Source organism: Mustelus asterias, unplaced genomic scaffold (assembly GCF_964213995.1).
Source record: "Mustelus asterias unplaced genomic scaffold, sMusAst1.hap1.1 HAP1_SCAFFOLD_85, whole genome shotgun sequence".
NCBI lineage: Eukaryota > Metazoa > Chordata > Chondrichthyes > Carcharhiniformes > Triakidae > Mustelus > Mustelus asterias.
The window spans coordinates 734,873-752,789 of record NW_027590139.1 but is presented as its reverse complement, the minus strand read 5'-3'; the positions used below and the strand labels follow the sequence as shown (position 1 = coordinate 752,789).

Sequence of the window (17,917 nt, the reverse complement as noted above, 5' to 3'; positions counted from 1 at the left end):
AATGTTCTAATTACTGAGTGAAAAATGTACTTGTACTATATTTTACATTTAGTCTTGCTGGAAGCTCAAGGGTTTGTATTGCTGATTCTGATCATTCGAGTAGCGTCTTGATTACATATCGATGATATGTAATCAAGAAATTAAAACAAGCTCGTGGTTTAGGAATTACTGGGTTAATCAGAAATCATTTGTGAGAAGTGAATAAGGATGGGGAAATCAGGAAACAATTGCCACTTAATCAGTCTTAAATGTATTGAATTTATAGGACAGTGTAGACTGTTTATCCCAACCAAAAGCGTCTCTCCAGCACAGACCTGAAACAAGACAAACTTGGTAGGGTGGGGTGATCATGGCCTATATGTAAACTCACTACATAAAGGTTAAACAGGATGTCGCAGCAAGCAATGAACCACAAAGTGACTGAAGAGACTTCCAATGGGCTGACGAATGGCAGATGGAGTTTAATTTAGATAAATGTGAAGTGATGCATTTTGATAGATCAAAACAGGGCAGGACTTACTCAGTTAATGGTTGGGCATTGGGGAGAGTTATAGAACAAAGAGATCTAGGGGTACAGGTTCATAGCTCCTTGAAAGTGGAGTCACAGGTGGACAGAGTGGTGAAGAAGGCATTCGGCATGCTTGGTTTCATCGGTCAGAACATTGAATCCAGGAGTTGAGACATCTTATTGAAGTTGTACAAGACATTGATAAGGCCACACTTGGAATACTGTGTACAGTTCTGGTCACCCTATTATAGAAAGGATATTATTAAACTAGGAAGAGTGCAGAAAAGATTTACTAGGATGCTACTGAGATTTGATGGTTTGAGATATAAGGAGAGGCTGGATAAACTGTGACATTTTTCTCTGGAGCGTAGAAGGCTGAGGGGTGATCTTATAGAGGTCTATAAAATAATGAGGGGCACAGATCAGCTCGATAGTCAATATTTTTTCCCAAAGGTAGGGGAGTCTAAAACTAGAGGGCATAGGTTTAAATTGAGAGAGGAGAGATACAAGAGGGTCCAGAGGGGCAATTTTTTCACAGAGGATGGTAAGCATCTGGAACAAGCTGCCAGATTAGTAGTAGAGGCGGGTACAATTTTGTGTTTTAAAAAGTGGTTACATGGGTAAGATGGGTATAGAGGGATGTGGGCCAAATGCGGGCAATTGGGACTGGCTTTGTGGTTAAAAAAAGGGGCGACATGAACAAGTTGGGCCAAAGGGCCTGTTTCCATGCTGTAAACCTCTCTGACTCGAATGGAAATAGCAGGGAATTCACTGAACATCTGTCCCTTGCAAATGATAATTAAATAAATGATTGACATAAACACCAACACGAGCCACCACACCACCACCCCGCGCCCCCCCCCTCCCCCGCCGCCACAGAAATAAGCTACATAAATGGAATTTTGTGTGGGGAAATCACTTCAAACAACAAAGAGCTTTTCAAAGTGGCTAAAGGTGACTGAGACAGGAGATCGGCATCCTTCTGATCCGGGATCAGTAAACCATTCCGAGGAGAATATCACCTCCAGACACGGAGATCAGTATCCCCCTGATCCGGGATCAGTAAACCCTTCCGAGGAGAATATCACCTCCAGCGATTAGCGGAGATCAGTATTTCCTTCATCCGGGATCTTACCTATTACAGGTTGTATGTCTTTTATGTATCATATCTAAACTGTTGCTTCTTAATAACTGAGTGAAAAATCACCGATGACTTCTTTCCATTTTTCAAATGCTCAGGCCAGCATTTATTGCCCCTTCCTCATTACTCTTGTGAAGGTGGTGGTGAGCTGCCTTCTTCAATCACTGCAGTCCCTGTGGTACAGGTACACGGTGCTGTTAGGGAGGGAGCTTTTAAACCTCTTCTCACAGTCCAAGCATTTAAACAGTCTCTTCTCATTGTGAACAAGTTGATATTTACTGAGATACAATGACTGAGTGAATCCCTTCCCACACATGGAGCAGGTAAACAGCCTCTGCTCAGTGTTGTGCTTGTGTTGCAGCAGATCCATTGCACTTTTAAATCTCGTCACAATCAGAACATCAAAACCATTTATTTTTCGGTCTGAACAAGTTGATGTGAAATAAAGCTGCTGAACTGATTGAATCCCCTGTCACACACGGAGCAGGTGAACATGCTCCCTCAGTGGGAGTGCACTGGTGTTTTAGCAGGCTGGATGACAGTGAATCCCTTCCCACACTCAAATCAGAGGAATGTCCTCCCACCAGTGTGAACCCGCAGGTGTTCAGTGATTTGGGATGAAGTAGTGAATCAGTTCCCAGATGAAGAGCAGCTGAACAGCCTCTCTCAGTGTGAGTGGTTTGGTGTCTCTGCAGATTCCCTGCACTTTTAAAGCTCTTTCCACAGTCAGAGCATTTAAATGGTCTCTTATCAGTGTGAACAAGCTGATGGTTGCTGAGCTGTGATGACTGAGTGAATCCCTTCCCACACACAGAGCAAGCAAACGGCCTCTCCCCTGTGTGAAGAGGCTGGTGTTTCATCAGTTCATTTCTGCTTTTAAACCTCTTCCCACAGTCAGAACATTTACAGGGTCTCTCATCGGAGTGAACAATTTTGTGTCTTCTGAGGTAGGATAAACATGTGAATCCCTTGCCACATAGGGAGCAGGTGAAAGGTTTCTCCCCAGTGTGAAGACTCTGGTGTTCACCGAGGTGAGATGTCGTAGTGAATCTCTTCCCACACTCAGCGCAGGTGAATGGTCTCTCTCCAGTGTGGATGCGCTGGTGTCTGAGAAGATGGGATGATTTAACAAATCCTTTCCCACAAAAGGAGCAAACAAACGGTCTCTCCCCAGTGTGAACACGCTTGTGTTCAGTGAGGGTGGAATACTGCCTGAAATGTTTCCCACACTGAGAGCAGCTGAATGGTCTCTCCCCAGTGTGAACACGCTTGTGTTCAGTGAGGTGGGAAGCACAAGTGAATCCCTTCCCACACATGGAGCAGGTGAAGGGTTTCTCCCCAGTGTGAACACGTAGGTGTTCAGTGAGGTGAGATACTTGCCTGAAGTTCTTCCCACATTGAGAGCAATTGAATGGTCTCTCGCCAGTGTGAACCCGTTGATGGTGAATTAAACCCTCAGAACTCTTAAAACTGTTCCCACAGTCAGAGCATTTAAAAGGTCTGTCCTCAGTGTGAACTCGCTGGTGTGACACCAGGCTAAATGACTGAGCGAATCCTTTACCACACATACAGCAGATGAATGGTCTCTCCCCAGTGTGACAGCATCGATGAATTTCCAGCTGAGATGGGGTTTTACAAACTTTTCCACAGTCTTCACATTTCCACTGTTTCTCCATGGTGCTGGTGTCTTTGTGTCTCTCCAGGTTGGATGATCTGTTAAATCCTTGTCCACACAGAACACGTGTACGGTTTCACCTGACAGTGAATGGTGTGATGTTTTTCAGGCTGCGTAACTGGGTAAAGCTCTTTCCACAGTCAGTTCACTGGAACAGTCTCACTCCAGTGTGTCCATGTGTCTCGATGCTTCTCCAGTCACACTGATGTTTGAAATATTTTCCCACAGGCAGAACAAACATTTTTCCTTCCACATTCAAAGGCTAATTGAGTTTAGGTGCTGATAAATCGAATGATTGTAAAATATTCGTATGAAATTTGATTTGAGTTTCCAGTCTGTAAATCTTCCCCTTCAAATATCCTGCAAAAGAAGATAACAAAACTACTGTCAGTCCAGGATAGAAATTCTGAACAGACAATTCTAGTTTCTCTGGAACATTTTTTCCGCTTGTTCCCCAAACCTGTAAATCCCCATTCCACACACTCTCCCTCCTCCCTGGGCTGAAATCCAAACCCATCTCATCATCTCCAACATTCTTTTCCTCCATTCCCAGTTTTCTCCCTCCCTCCCTCTCCTCTGTCTGGATTCAGTTCTGATCAATGACATGTCATTGATGAAGACGAACATCTCGTCAAGACCATCCCCACACCCCCACTTCTTGCCTTCAAACAACCGCACAACCTCAAACAGACCATTGTCCGCAGCAAACTAACCAGCCTTCAGGAGAACAGCGACCACGACACCACACAACCCTGCCACAGCAACCTCTGCAAGACGTGCCGGATCATCGACACGGATGCCATCGTCTCACGTGAGAACACCATCTACCTGATACACGGTACCTACTCTTGCAACTCGGCCAACATTGTCTACCTAATACGCTGCAGGAAAGGATGCCCCGAGGCATAGTACATTGGGGAAACCATGCTACGACAACGGCTGAATGAACACGGCTCGACAATCACCAGGCAAGACCGTTCATTTCCTGTTGGGGAACACTTCAGCGGTCATGGGCATTCAGCCTCTGATCTTCGGGTAAGCATTCTCCAAGGCGGCCTTCACGACACACGACAGCGCAGAGTCGCTGAGCAGAACTGAGAGCCAAGTTCCGCACACATGAGGGCGACCTAAACCGGGATGTTGGGTTCATGTCACACTATCGGTAACCCCCACAGCTTGCCTCCTGGACTTGCAGAATCTCACTGGCTGTCCTGTCTGGAGACAATACTCATTTCATTAACCTGTGCCTAATGCTCCCTCCACTCACACTGTCTGTATCTTTAAGACCTGATTAGCTGTAAAGATTCGCATTCTAATCAGTATTCTGTAACTTGATTTTCTGTCTCTGTATGCCCTGTTTGAGAGCAGATATCCACTCAATCGGACAAAGGAGCAGCGCTCCGAAAGCTAATGGCATTTGCTGCCAAATAAACCTGTTGGACTTTAACCTGGTGTTGTTAAAACTCTTACTGTGGATTCAGTTCTCCAGCTGCTGTCTGCAGACTGACAATAAAACCAATGGGTCTTATTGGGGATGTTGGGGCCTCCAGCGGGTGTTTGTGAATCCTCCCCGCCCACCTCCCAGGGTTTCCTTCCTTCCCAGAGATCAGAGTCCTCATTGATTTGAGGCCAAAGTGTAACCTCTTATTTATTGTCCCCCTCCCCCATCCTCTGATGTGAACCATCCTCCAGTGGCTGAGCCAGGATGGGGCCGTTAACCTGGGCCTGTTCCCGGGAGGGAGGGAGGGAGAAGCCCCGCAGCTGCAAACCAGGGAGCTGACAATGATTCTGAAGGGTTTGCGGATCCACAAAGTGTTTCCAAATCCTCCCAGCCACCGCCTAACGCTGACTCCGCTTCTCCGGGACAAACAAGCGCCAAGGCCAGCAATGACACTGCGCATGCTCCACATCACAATGCCCAGGTGACTGATTGACGGCAGCTCCGAACCAATCGGAAGAGGGGGCGGGACTGGAGGACCGAGCAGGAGCGGCTGGTCCTCCAATCAATCGGAGTGAATGAGGGGCGGAACCTGAAACATGCGCAGCTCCGGACCAATCGGAAGAGTTCCCTGTTCCACGCATGGGAGAAGTGCGCATGCGCGGTAAGCAAAGGCGTTTGCAGCACGCGCAGTGCGGGTGACAGCGACTGGAGAGAAGTTCCTCTGTCTCATCAGCAGCCGGTAAGGATGCAGAAACATAGAGGGAGCAATCGAACAGGCGGATGGACGTAGACGGTTTCTAAATACCTGTTAAAGGCCTCAAACATCGAATATGAGCCCGTAGGTCCCGTGTTTGCAGTTTCGGGTCTTTTTCCCGAGACGAAGCTCAGGTTAACAGCCGCCATCTTGATTGAGCAGGGAGCAGAGCGCATGCGCTGGTGTCTTGGTGACGCAACCGTGAGGGGGCGGGTCTTTGTGTTTCTGCTCCCACCGGGTCCTAGTGCTCGGAAAAATGACTAAATTTGAGCATCAGATTTTCAAACAGCTTCACCCACTCCCAGGCTGCACCTCACGTTTGCAGCCGAGAGAAGTTAATGGGTCATGTACATATTCAGTATGAGAGGTTGCATCCCGGAATACTTACCTGAAGCGGTTACACGGCTTGTTGGAGTTTAGAAGGTTGAGGAGGAATTTATTGAAACTTACAGGGTACAGCGTGGCCTGGACAGAGTGGACATGGAGAGGATGTTTCCACGAGTAGATAAAACTAGAACCAGAGGGCACAACCTCAGACTAAAGGGATGTTCCTTTCAAACAGAGATGAGGAAGAATTTCTTCAGCCAGAGTCATTGAGGTTTACAGCATGGAAACAGGCCCTTCGGCCCAACTTGTCCATGCTGCCCTTTTTTTTAAAACCCCTGAAGCTAATCCCAATTGCCTGCATTTGGCCCACATCCCTCTATTCCCATCGCACCCATGTAACTACCTAAATGCTTTTTAAAAGATACAATTGTACCCACAGCTTGTCCCAGACACTCACCACCCTCTGTGTGAACAAATTGCCCCTCTGGACACTTTTGTATCTCTCCCCTCTCACCTTAAACCTATGCCCTCTAGTTTTAGACTCCCCTACCTTTGGGAAAAGATATTGACTATCTACCTTGTCTATGCCCCTCATTATTTTATAGACTTCTATAAGATCACCCCTCAGCCTCCTACGCTCCAGAGAAAAAAGTTCCAGTCCATTCAGCCTCTCCTTATACTCAATCCATCAAGTCCCGGTAGCATCCTACTAAATCTTTTCTGCACTCTTTCTAGTTTAATAATATCCTTTCTATAATAGGGTGACCAGAATTGCACACAGTATTCCAAGTGTGGCCTTACCAATGTCTTGTACAACTTCAACAAGACGTCCCAACTCCTGTATTCAATGTTCTGACCGATGAAACCAAGCATGCCGAATGCCTTCTTCACCACTCTGTCCACCTGTGACTCCACTTTCAAGGAGCTATGAACATGTACCCCTAGATCTCTTAGTTCTGTAACTCTCCCCAACGCCCTACCATTAACTGAGTAAGTCCTGTCCTGGTTCAATCTACCAAAATGCATCACTTCGCATTTGTCGAAATTAAATTCCATCTGCCATTCGTCAGCCCACTGGCCCACCAGAGAGTGGTGAATCTGTGGAACTCTTTGCCACAGAAGGCTGTGGAGGCCAGGTCTTTGAGTGTCTTTAAGACAGAGATAGATAGGTTCTTGATTAATAAGTGGATCAGGGGTTATGGGGAAAAGGTAGGAGAATGGGGATGAGAAAAATATCAGCCCATGACTGAATGGTGAAGCAGCCTCGATGGGCCGAGTGGCCTAATTCTGCTCCTATGTCGTATGACCTTTTGGTTACACTTCAGCCCCAAGCTCCTCATGTTTACATAGAAACATGCATAGAAAATAGAAGCGGAAGTAGACCATTCAGCCCTTTGAACGTTCCCTGCCATTCATTATGGTCATGGCTGATCCTCAAATTCAATACCCTTGTCCCACCCATCCCCCCATAATATCCCTTTTGCCCCAAGAGATATATATCTACTTTTGAGGAATGGAGATCCAAAGATTCACGACCCACTGTGTGAAAAATATCTAATCTGTCTCTATGCGCAACACTTGTTTAAACAGTGACCCCGAGATTCTCCCATAAGAGTAAACAACACTTCCAACAAGTTGTTGGAAGGTATTTTGAGAGACAGGATCTACAGGCATGCAGAGAGGCAAGGACTGATTAGAAACAGTCAGCATGGCTTTGGAGTGGAAAATCATGTCTCTCAAATTTGATTGAGTTTTTTGAATGGGTAACCAAGAAGTTAGATGAGGGCAGTGCAGTTAATGTTCTTTACATGGACTTTAGCAAGGCCTTTGACAAGGTATCAAATGGTAAGTTGTTGCATAAGGGTAATTTCACGGGATCCAGGATGAGGTAGCCAAATAGGTACAAAACTGGCTTGATGACAGAAGACAGAGGGTGGTTGTAGATGGTTGTTTTTCAAACTGGAGGCCTGTGACCAGCCGTGTGCCTCAGGGATCGGTGTTGGGTCCACTGTTATTTGTCATTTATATTCATGATGTGGATGGGAATTTAGTAGGCATGGTTAGTAAGTTTGCAGTATGGTTAGTAAGTTTGCAGATGACACCAGGATTGGTGGCATAGTGGACAGTGAAGAAGGTTACCTAGGATTGCATCGGGATCTTGATCAATTGGGCCAGTGGGCTGGTGAATGGCAGATGGAGTTTAATTTTGATAAATGCGAGGTGATGCATTTTTGTAGATTGAACCGGGACAGGACTTACTCAGTTAATGGTAGGGCATTGGGGAGAGTTACAGAACAAAGAGATCTAGGGGTACAGGTTCATAGGTAGAGTGGTGAAGAAGGCATTCGGCATGCTTGGTTTCATTGGTCAGAACATTAAATACAGGAGTTGGGACGTCTTGTTGAAGTTGTACAAGACTTGTGCAAGGCCACACTTGGAATACTGTGTGCAGTTCTGGTCACCCTATTATAGAAAGGTTGTTATTAAACGAGAAAGAGTGCAGAAAAGATTTACGAGGATGCTACTGGGATTTGATGGTTATAAGGAGAGACTGGATAGACTGGGAATTTTTTTTCTGGAGCGCAGGAGGCATAGGGGTGATCTTATAGCGGTCTATAAAATAATGAGGGCCATAAATCAGCTAGATAGTCAATATCTTTTTGCAAAGGTAGGGGAGTCTAAAACGAGAGGGCATAGATTTCAGGTGAGAAGGGAGAGATACAAAGGGTCCAGAGGGGCAATATTTTCATACAGAGGGTGGAGAGTGTCTTGAGCAAACTGCCAGAGGTAGTAGTAGTGGCAGGTACAATTTTGTCTTTTGAAAAGCATTTAGATAGTTACATGGGTATGATGGGTATAGAGGGATATGGGCCAAATGCGGGCAATTGGGACTAGTTTCGGGGTTTAAAAAAAGGGGCAGCATGGACAAGTTGGGCTGAAGGCCTGTTTCCATGCTATAAACCTCTATGACTCCTCTCCACATCCAAGACCTTTCAGGATCTGAAAGGTTTAAATTAAGTTGCCTCTTACTCTTTTAAACTCGAGCAGAGACTGTTTCACTGCTCCTCATCAGACTATCCACCTATTCCAGGTGTTAGTCGACTAAACCTTCTATGAACTTCTAATGCATTTATATTTTTCCTTAAATAAGGAAATCGAAATGTCGACATTGCTCCAGATACAGACTCACCATGTGCAACTGAAACATAACTTCCCTGCTTTTACTCCATTCCCCTCATAACAAATAATAGCTTTCTGAATTACTTGTACCTAGATTTTCGATCGTGATGGATTTTGGATATTTTTTGTTACAGGGGGTTAGAAATTAAGGATTTACACACAACAAGCTCAAACCAAGAGAAAAATGTTGTCTCTTCTGAACGGGCTTTCTGAATGGGATAAGTAGGTAGATGTGAATGGAATGTTTCCACTTGTTGGTTTTTCCATTACTGGGAACCATGAACAGACAACAAATAAATCAAACAGGAAAATAGGAGATGTTTCTTTCTTCGGACAGTTGTTAGAATATGGAACTCACTGCGACTGGAAGTGGTTGACACAAATACTTTAGATGCTTTCAAAAGGAAAATATATGAGCTTATGAGAGAAAAGGGATTGGAAAAATCAACTGAAAAGCTGAGATGTGGTGATCAGAATGAGAGGAGACTCATGTGGAGTATAAACTCCAGTACAGACTCGATAAACCGAATGGCCTGTTTGTGTATTGTCACAGACAGAACAAACAATTCTCCTTCCCTGTTCAAAGACAATAACAATCAGCTCCTAATGATCCGAGTGACTGTCAGATCTCAACGTGATGTTTGGTTTGTGTTTTCTTGCTGTAAATCCTCCTTTCCAATATCCTGCAAAGGGAATTTACAAAAGTCATCACTGTCAGTCCAGGATAGATATATTCATAGAATTCCACAGCTCGGAAGGAGGCTATTTGGCCCATCAAGTCAACTCTCCGACAGAGCATCCCACCAAGGCCCCAACAACATAACCCAACTTATTTACCCCACTAATCTCCCTAACCTACACACCCTGGGGGGAAAATGGATAATTTAGCATGGCCAGTCCACCTAACCTGAATATCTTTGGACTGTGGGAGAAAACCGGAGCACCTGGAGGAAACCCACGCAAACAAGTGAAGAATATGCAAACTCCACACAGCAGCGCTCCGAAAGCAAGTGGCGTTTGCTACCAAATAAACCTGTTGGACTTTAACCTGGTGTTGTTAAACTCCTTACTGTGTAAACTCTACACAGACAGGTAACCATGGCCGGAATCGAACCCAGGTCCCTGGTGCTGTGAGGCAGGAGGATTAACCACTGTGCCACCGTGCCAGCCACGTAATTCTTTGTAAACTTATTTTGCAGGAAATAGAAGAGGAGGATTTGCAGTCTGGACAAACAAATCTCACGTCAGACAGAGTCAATCAATTCATTGGGATTTGAAGATTTGTACATCTGAAGGGATTTAATTGACCATCTCAGTTGGAAACTGGTGAGAATCTGTTTCCTTGCTCCTCCTGTGGGGAGGGATTGATACAGCTGGAAAACATGCTGACACGACAGCGAGCTCGCAATAGTGAGAGTTCATTCACCTGCTCCGTGTGTGGGAAGAAATTCATGTGTTCGTCCAACCTGCTGGCTCACCAACTCGATCACATTATTCAGAAGCCTCTTCAAAGCTCTGACTCTGGGCAAAGCATTGAAACCTCTGAGAAACAGGCCCAACACCAGCTCCTTCACACTGACGAGAGACCGTTCAGCTGCTCCCACTGCGGGAAGAGGTTCAGCCAGTCCTCCCGCCTTGCAGAGCACCAGCTCCTTCACACACACGAGAGACCGTTCAGCTGCTCTCACTGTGGAGAGTCATTCAGCGACTCAGTGCATCTCACTGAGCACCAACAAGTTCACACCAAGGACAGGCCATTCAGCTGCTCCCAGTGTGGGAAGAGATTCACTCAGTCCTCCCACTGCACCGTTCACCAACAGATTCATTTTCAGAAGAGACATTTTAAATGCTTTAAATGTGAGAAGACCTTCAAAAGAAGGATTAGTCTGCTGAGACACCAGGGCACTCACACTGGGGAGAGACCATACGTTTGCCCTGTTTGTGGGAAAGCATTTACTTGTTTGCAGCATCTGCTAAGTCACCGGCCTATTCACACCGGGGAGAAGGCATTCAGCTGCTCCGTGTGTGGGAAGGCTTTCACGGAGTCATCCAGCCTCCGGAGACACCGCCGCATTCACACAGGGGAGAAGCCGTTCTCCTGCTCCATTTGTGGCAAAAGATTTGCTCAGTTTTCCTCCTGCAATCAACACCAACACATTCACTCTGATAAGAGACCTTTTCAATGCTCAGAATGCAATAAGACCTTTAAAAGAAGTGATGATCTGCTGAAACACAAACGCATTCACACCGGGGAGAGGCCGTTCCTGTGCTCTGTGTGTGGAAAGGGATTCGCTCAGTCATCTGGCCTGCTGAGACACCAACGCATTCACACCGGGGAGAAGCCGTTCACCTGCTCTGTGTGTGGGAAGGGATTCACTGATTCATCCTATATGCTGAAACACCAGCGGGCTCACACTGCGACAGAACCGTTCACCTGCTCCCTGTGTGGGAAGGGATTCACTGATCCATCCCGCCTGCAGAGACACCAGCGAGTTCACACTGGGGCAAAACCTTTCAACTGCTCCATGTGTGGGAAGGGATTTAATCAGTATTACAGCCTGCTGAAACATAGACGACTTCATGTGTGACCGGCAAAGTTGGATTCTGTTGTTTCTGCGCCCTGAGATAAACAATAACAATTGGATCAATAGGGGAGGCAGCGGCACAGTGGAATTATCACTGGACTCAGGGTAAGGCTCTGGGGACCCAGGTTCAAATTCCACCACAGGCAATGGTGAAAGTTGTATTCAATTAAAATCTTCAATTAAAAGTCTAATGACAAACCTCAACCTTTAATCAATTGTCGTAAAAACCCATTTGATTCAGTAACGTCCTTTAGAAAAGGAAACCTGCCGTCCTTACTTGGTCAGACCTACATGTGACTCCAGACCCACAGCAATGTGGTTGACTCTCAAATGCCCTCTGAAATGGAGGGCAGTTAGAGATGGGCAAGAAATGCTGGCCCAGCCAGTGACGTCTACATTCCGTAAAAATGAATAAAACAAAGTTCCTCGGTATCTCAGTAACCTCCTCCAGCCCCACAACACTCTGTGTAAATACAAGTTGTTGATGATTATGCCCTGAGATCGATAACGTGAACCCGATTCCCCTCGTCCGCCAACTCGGCAACTTCTTCACAAAAAGTAAAGCACATGGGATTGGGGCTGTTGTACTGAGATGGGTAGAAAACTGACTGGCAGACAAGAAACAAAGAGTAGGATTAAACGGGTCTTTTTCCAACTGGCAGGCAGTGACTATTTGGGTAACGCAGGATCAGTGCTGGGGCCTCGGTTACTCACCTGCCATGGGTCTTGTTTTTTTTCCCTTGTTTATTATACATCATTTTTAAATTGTTGCTTCCTAAGAATCTAATTTAAAACCATGGATAAACTCAAACCACTTTTGGAAAATCTGTGACTCTCTGATCAAGAATCTTACTGACCACTGCATACCATTCTAGTCACCGTATTATTAAAAAAATATCCAGGCACTGGAGAGGGTGCAGAGAAGATTTTAATGATGAGATTTTAATGTAGAAGGCAGCTCACCACCACCTTCTCAAGGGCAATCAGGGATTAGCCATAAATGCTGGCCAAGCCAGCAATGCCCACATCCCAGAAATGAATTTCAAAATGTGTGTTTTTTTATCAGGAAAGGATTGACAGGCTAGTTCTTCTTTCTTGAGAAATGAAGGCTGAGGGGTAACCTGAGCAGAGGTCCTCAAATTTATAAAATGCTTCGATACAGAAATAGTGTTTCCTCTTGTGGGGAAGAGCAAAAAGTAAAGTTTATTTATTAATCACAAGTAGGCTTAGATTAACACTGCAGTGAAGTTACTGGGAAACTGGAGACAATCAATATAAAACAGTCACTAAGAAATCCAATCGGAAATCCAGGATAAATTTCTCTACACAAAGAGTGGCGAGAATATGGAAATCACAACTACAGGGAGTGAAATGAACAGTATAGATGTCTTTCAGGGGAATCTCAACAAGTACTTATGAATGATTTTATAGTTCATTCAGGATTTATTTCAAAACGACTAAAAGTGACAGGAGATAATTTGCAGGGTGTGAGACTCTGTGTGTGAGGGTGTCTGTGAGTGTGTGTGTTGCTTTTCATTGGTGTCATAGAAACCTTCCTCTTTCTGAGCAGACAATCTGGCTCCTGAATGAGGTGAATTGTACAACTCAGAGATTCTCCATTCAGAATGACCATGTGCTGTGTAAAACAGGCATTCGGCCTCTGATCTTCGGGTAAGCATTCTCCAAGGCGGCCTTCACGACACAACAACGCAGAGTCGCTGAGCAGAGACTGATAGCCAAGTTCCGCACACATGAGGACGGCCTCAACTGGGATCTTGGGTTCATGTCACACTATCTGTAACCCCCACAACTTGCCTGGACTTGCAAAATCTCCCTTACTGTCCTGGCTGGAGACAATACACATCTCTTTAACCTGTGCTTAATGCTCCCTCCACTTACATTGTCTGTACCTTTAAGACTTGATTACCTGTAAAGACTTGCATTCCAACCATTATTCTGTAAATTGAGTTTGTGTCTTTATATGCCCTGTTTGTGAACAGAACTCCCACTCATCTGACGAAGGGGCAGCGCTCCGAAAGCTTGTGTGGCTTGTGCTACCAAATAAACCTGTTGGACTTTAACCTGGTGTTGTGAGACCTCTTACTGGGCTTACCCCAGTCGAACGCCGGCATCTCCACATCATGGAATCTCTCTCCACAGTTGCTGTCAGACTTGCTGAGGTTTTGCAGCATTTTCTGTTTTGAAGTCAGTGCTTTGCTGTGTTGTCTCTGTGCTCCATCCCCACTCTGATTGTATTGGAGCCTGTGTGTGTCATTGTTACACTGAGAGTAAGTCAGTGCTTTGCTGTGTTGTCTCTGTGCTCCATCCCCACTCTGATTGATTGTATTGGAGCCTGTGTGTGTCATTGTTACACTGAGAGTAAGTCAGTGCTTTGCTGTGTTGTCTCTGTGCTCCATCCCCACTCTGATTGTATTGGAGCCTGTGTGGGTCATTGTTACACTGAGACTCTGTCACTGTTATTATTGGACAAACAGCAAGCCACCGTCACAATACCCGGCTGATTGACGGTAGCCCGGACCAATGGGAAGAGAAGGGGCTGGAGGACCAGCCTTTCCCGCTCGGACCTCCAACCAATCACAGTGAATGAGGGGCGGAGCCCGCTCTGACTGGAGCATGCGCATTGTGGGTCATGGCGACGGAGACGGGCTGTTTTTTCGGCTCGGAGATAGATTAGCGGTGATTGACGGTACGGAGGGGGCGAGGGATCTCGCGGGTGGATGGAAACGCTGCGTAAGCAGCTTGTGTCAGCCACGAACCTCGGTAAAGAGCTTCACGGACCCAGTTTGTACCGAGCGGTACCGCAGCTCCTCATGGTCGGGCCGTGTTCATGGCCGCCATCTTTATTGGGGGCAATATGCAACAAGGCGCATGCGCAGGCCGGCATCGTTTTACGGGGTAATATTGTCAATGAGTGGGAGGGGCTTGTTCCCCAGTGTTCAGAATGGAGACAACTTGTCCATCAAACTGCATCAACCCTCTGAGTCCCAATGTCTTATTGACGAGGCAGAGCGGTGGCAGAGAAGGAAAGAAAGGGAAATAACTTTGACAAACGGTCATCTGGCCTCAACGTCAGCTCTTTTCTCTCCTCACAGATGCTGCCAGACCTGCTGAGATTTTCCAGCATTTTCTCTTTTGGAAAGGGAAATAAATTCTGCTTTCCAGATCCCACTATATCATGAGATTTCTTTCCCATTCATCTTCTGTTTCACCATCCTTATAGGCAGCGAGTTCCAGATCGTGTGCTCTCCCTACCCAAGTATAAATCTTCCTCAAATGCCTGCTCTATCACGATTCAAATAATGTCCTGTATATTACACTTTTATCCAGTATTGTAGACATCTGTCTGGCGGCTGCATGGAGATTTCCAGCTCTCTGTATCCAGGACAGGAAGCAGTGAGCATGGATCTGTCAATCAGCACCTTCAGGAGAATTGGCAGGGTGAATATTAGATACAGCAGAGTGAGAATGGAGGGAGAGTGTGTGGGATGGAGATTTGCATCTTTTGGGGAATGAGAGAGGAAAGAATGTTCCATAGAAACTAGAACTGTCTGTTCTGAATTTCTATCCTGTACTGACTGTGATGACTTTTGTAAATTCCTTTTACAGGATATCAGAAGGTGAGGATTTACAGACAGAAATCTCAAACCAAATGTCACATCAACATCTGACAGAGGCCTCAATTCGTCGGGACCTGAATATTATCGACATTTGAATCCAGAATGGAAATGTTTCTCTGTTCTGTCTGCTTCAGGAGATTTTAAATTTCAGTGTGACTGGAAAAGCACCGAAATACACACACACACCCGAGTGAGAGTGTTCCAGTGCACTGAGTGTGGAAAGAGCTTTAATCAGTTACACAGCCTGAAAATACATCGCAGCATTCACAGCGGGGAGAGACTGTACCCGTGTTCTGTTTGAGTTTAACTAATTGTTTAACCTGGAGAGTCACAAGGACACCTGAACCATGGAGAAACCGTGGAAATGTGGGGACTGTGGGAAAGGATTCAGTTTCCCATCTCAGCTGGAAATTCATCGACGCAGTCACTCTGGGGAGAGACCATTCACCTGCTCTGTGTGTGGGAAGGGATACACTCAGATAATTGATTTACAGAGACACCAGCGAGTTCACACTGGGGAGAGGCCATTTACTTGCTCTGTGTGTGGGAAAGGATTCACTCGGTTATCCAGTCTGCAGAGACACCATCGATTTCACACTGGGGAGAGACCTTTCATCTGTTCTGTGTGTGGGAAGGGATTCACTCAGTTAATTGATTTGCAGAGCCATCAGCGAGTTCACACTGGGGAGAGGCCATTCACTTGCTGTGTGTGTGGGAAAGGATTCAGTGTGGCATCAGGCCTGCGGAGACACCAGTTAGTTCACACTGGGGAGAGGTCATTCACTTGCTCTGTGTGTGGGAAAGGCTTCAGTCAGTTGCCCTACTTGCTGAGGCACAATGTCACTCACACCCAAGAGAGACCCTTTAAATGCTCTGACTGTGGGAGGGATTTCAAAAGCTCTCAGCTAATGATGTCCCACCAGCGCATTCACACTGAGGAGAGACCTTTCAGCTGCTCTCACTGCACAAAGAGATTCAGATCGTCATCTGCCCTGCGGACACACCAGCGAGTTCACACTGGGGAGAGGCCATTCCCCTGCACCGTGTGTGGGAAGGGATTCACACATTCATCCCGACTGCAGAAACACCAGCGAGTTCACAAGTCAGAGTCATACCGTACAGAAGAGGCCTTTCAGCCCATCGAGTCTGCACTGACAAAACTATACTAAATTTACACTAATCCATTTTCCAGCACTTGGCTGATGGTGTTTGAACTGTCAAAACATTCAAGTGCTCATCCATGTGCTTTTTAAAGGTTGTGAGGTTTCCCGCCTCCACTACCCTCCCAGACAGTGAATTCCAGACTCCCACCACCCTCTGGGTGAAAACATTTTTCTTCAAATCCCCCAAAACCTCCTGCCCCTCACCTTAAAATGATGCCCCCTCGTTATTGACCCGTCAACTAAGCTTCCTGTCGGCTGCTTCCTGTCCACTCTGTCCATACCCCTCACAATCTTATACACCTCAATCATGTCCCCCCTCAGCCTTCTCTGCTCGAAAGAAGACAATCCAAGCCTATCGAGTCTCTCCTTATAGCTCAGCTGCTCCATCCCAGGCAACATCCTGGTGAACCTCCTCTGCACCCCCTCCAGTGCAATCACATCCTTCCTATGGTGAGGCAATCAGAATGAGTGCAAACTGGGGTCAAGCAGGGCTGCGTCATTGCACCAACGTTCATCCCCACCTTCCCTGCAGCAACACTCCACCCCAGCACCGTGAAGCTCCCCACTGGAGTCCAGCTGGCCTACTGGACCAGTGGGAAACTTTCAATGTCTGACCCCTCCAGGCCAGAACCAAGACCAGCCCAGCCTCAGTCATCGGGCTGCAGTACGCAGACTCTAAGGGGGGTTGGGGGGAGGTGATGGCCGAGTGGGTATTATTGCTAGACTATTAATCCAGAAATTCAGCTAATGTTCTGGGGGTCCGGGTTCGAATCCCGCCACGGCAGATGGTGGAATTTGAATTCAATTAAATAAAATTAAGAACCTACTGATCATCATGAAACCATTGTCGATTGTCGGAAAAACCCATCTGGTTCACCAGTGCCCTTTCGGGAAGGAAATCTGCTGCCCTTACCTGGCCTGGCCTACATATGACTCCAGAGCCACAGCAATGTGGTTGTCTCTCGAATGCCCTCCAAGGGCAACTCGGATGGCAATAAATGTCCCATAAATGAATGAAGAAAATGCGTATTTGATTTGATTTATTATTGACACGTATTAGTACACAGTGAAGAGGATTATTTCTTGCACGCGATACAGAAAAACCATAACGTACATAAGGAAGGAAATGAGAGAGTGCAGAATGTTACAGTCATAGCTGGGGTGCAGAGAAACATCAACTTAATGCGAGGTAGGTCCATTCAAAAGTTTGATGGCAGCAGGGAAGAAGCTGTTCTTGACTCGGTCGGTTCGTGTCCTCAGACTTGTTTTTTTTTCCCCGATGGAAGAAAGCGGAAGAGAGAATGTCCGGGGTGTGTGGGGTCCTTAATAATGCTGGCTGCTTTTCCGAAGCAGTGGGAAGTGTCGACAGTGTCAATGGATGGGAGGCTGGTTTGAACGATGGACTGATCTTCGTTCACGACCTGAGTGTGTCTGTGCGCACACTCAGAGGTTGATCGAGGGCATTTTCACAGTAACTTCATTGCAGCGTTAATGTAAGACCACTT

At 46.3% G+C, this 17,917-nt stretch overlaps 3 protein-coding genes across 6 annotated transcripts in view; 2 read left to right on the top strand and 1 right to left on the bottom strand.

Annotated features, from left to right (window-relative positions):
- The window catches only part of LOC144483989 (uncharacterized), an 80,539-nt gene that overhangs the window by 5,079 nt on the left and 57,543 nt on the right, over window positions 1-17,917 (bottom strand). The window contains exon 5 of the mRNA XM_078202565.1: window positions 2,579-3,112. Within this exon, the coding sequence (XP_078058691.1) occupies window positions 2,579-3,112 (534 nt within the window). The remainder of the gene's footprint in view (window positions 1-2,578; window positions 3,113-17,917) is intronic.
- Window positions 5,420-13,689, top strand: LOC144483949 (uncharacterized). Of its 3 annotated transcripts, none has more exons than XM_078202508.1 (2): window positions 5,420-5,504; window positions 10,226-13,689. In XM_078202508.1, the coding sequence occupies exon 2, from the start codon at window positions 10,409-10,411 to the stop codon at window positions 11,612-11,614; it is 1,206 nt and encodes a 401-aa protein (XP_078058634.1). In that variant the 5' UTR covers window positions 5,420-5,504; window positions 10,226-10,408; the 3' UTR covers window positions 11,615-13,689. The 3 variants fall into 3 exon arrangements, with proteins under 3 accessions (XP_078058634.1, XP_078058636.1, XP_078058635.1); XM_078202510.1 differs by having other exon boundaries at window positions 5,420-5,603; window positions 10,226-11,819; XM_078202509.1 differs by lacking the exon at window positions 5,420-5,504 and adding an exon at window positions 5,643-5,720 and having other exon boundaries at window positions 10,226-11,688.
- Window positions 14,262-17,428, top strand: LOC144483965 (uncharacterized). Of its 2 annotated transcripts, none has more exons than XM_078202539.1 (2): window positions 14,262-14,392; window positions 15,239-17,428. In XM_078202539.1, exon 2 carries the CDS (start codon window positions 15,597-15,599, stop codon window positions 16,416-16,418), a length of 822 nt encoding a protein of 273 aa, XP_078058665.1. In that variant the 5' UTR covers window positions 14,262-14,392; window positions 15,239-15,596; the 3' UTR covers window positions 16,419-17,428. The 2 variants fall into 2 exon arrangements, with proteins under 2 accessions (XP_078058665.1, XP_078058666.1); XM_078202540.1 differs by having other exon boundaries at window positions 14,267-14,318.

What these genes read in the sequence shown, in the direction of transcription:
- LOC144483949 (XM_078202508.1), top strand. Translation starts at nt 10,409, where the DNA reads ATGCTGACACGACAGCGAGCTCGCAATAGTGAGAGTTCATTCACCTGC.
- LOC144483965 (XM_078202539.1), top strand. Translation starts at nt 15,597, where the DNA reads ATGGAGAAACCGTGGAAATGTGGGGACTGTGGGAAAGGATTCAGTTTC.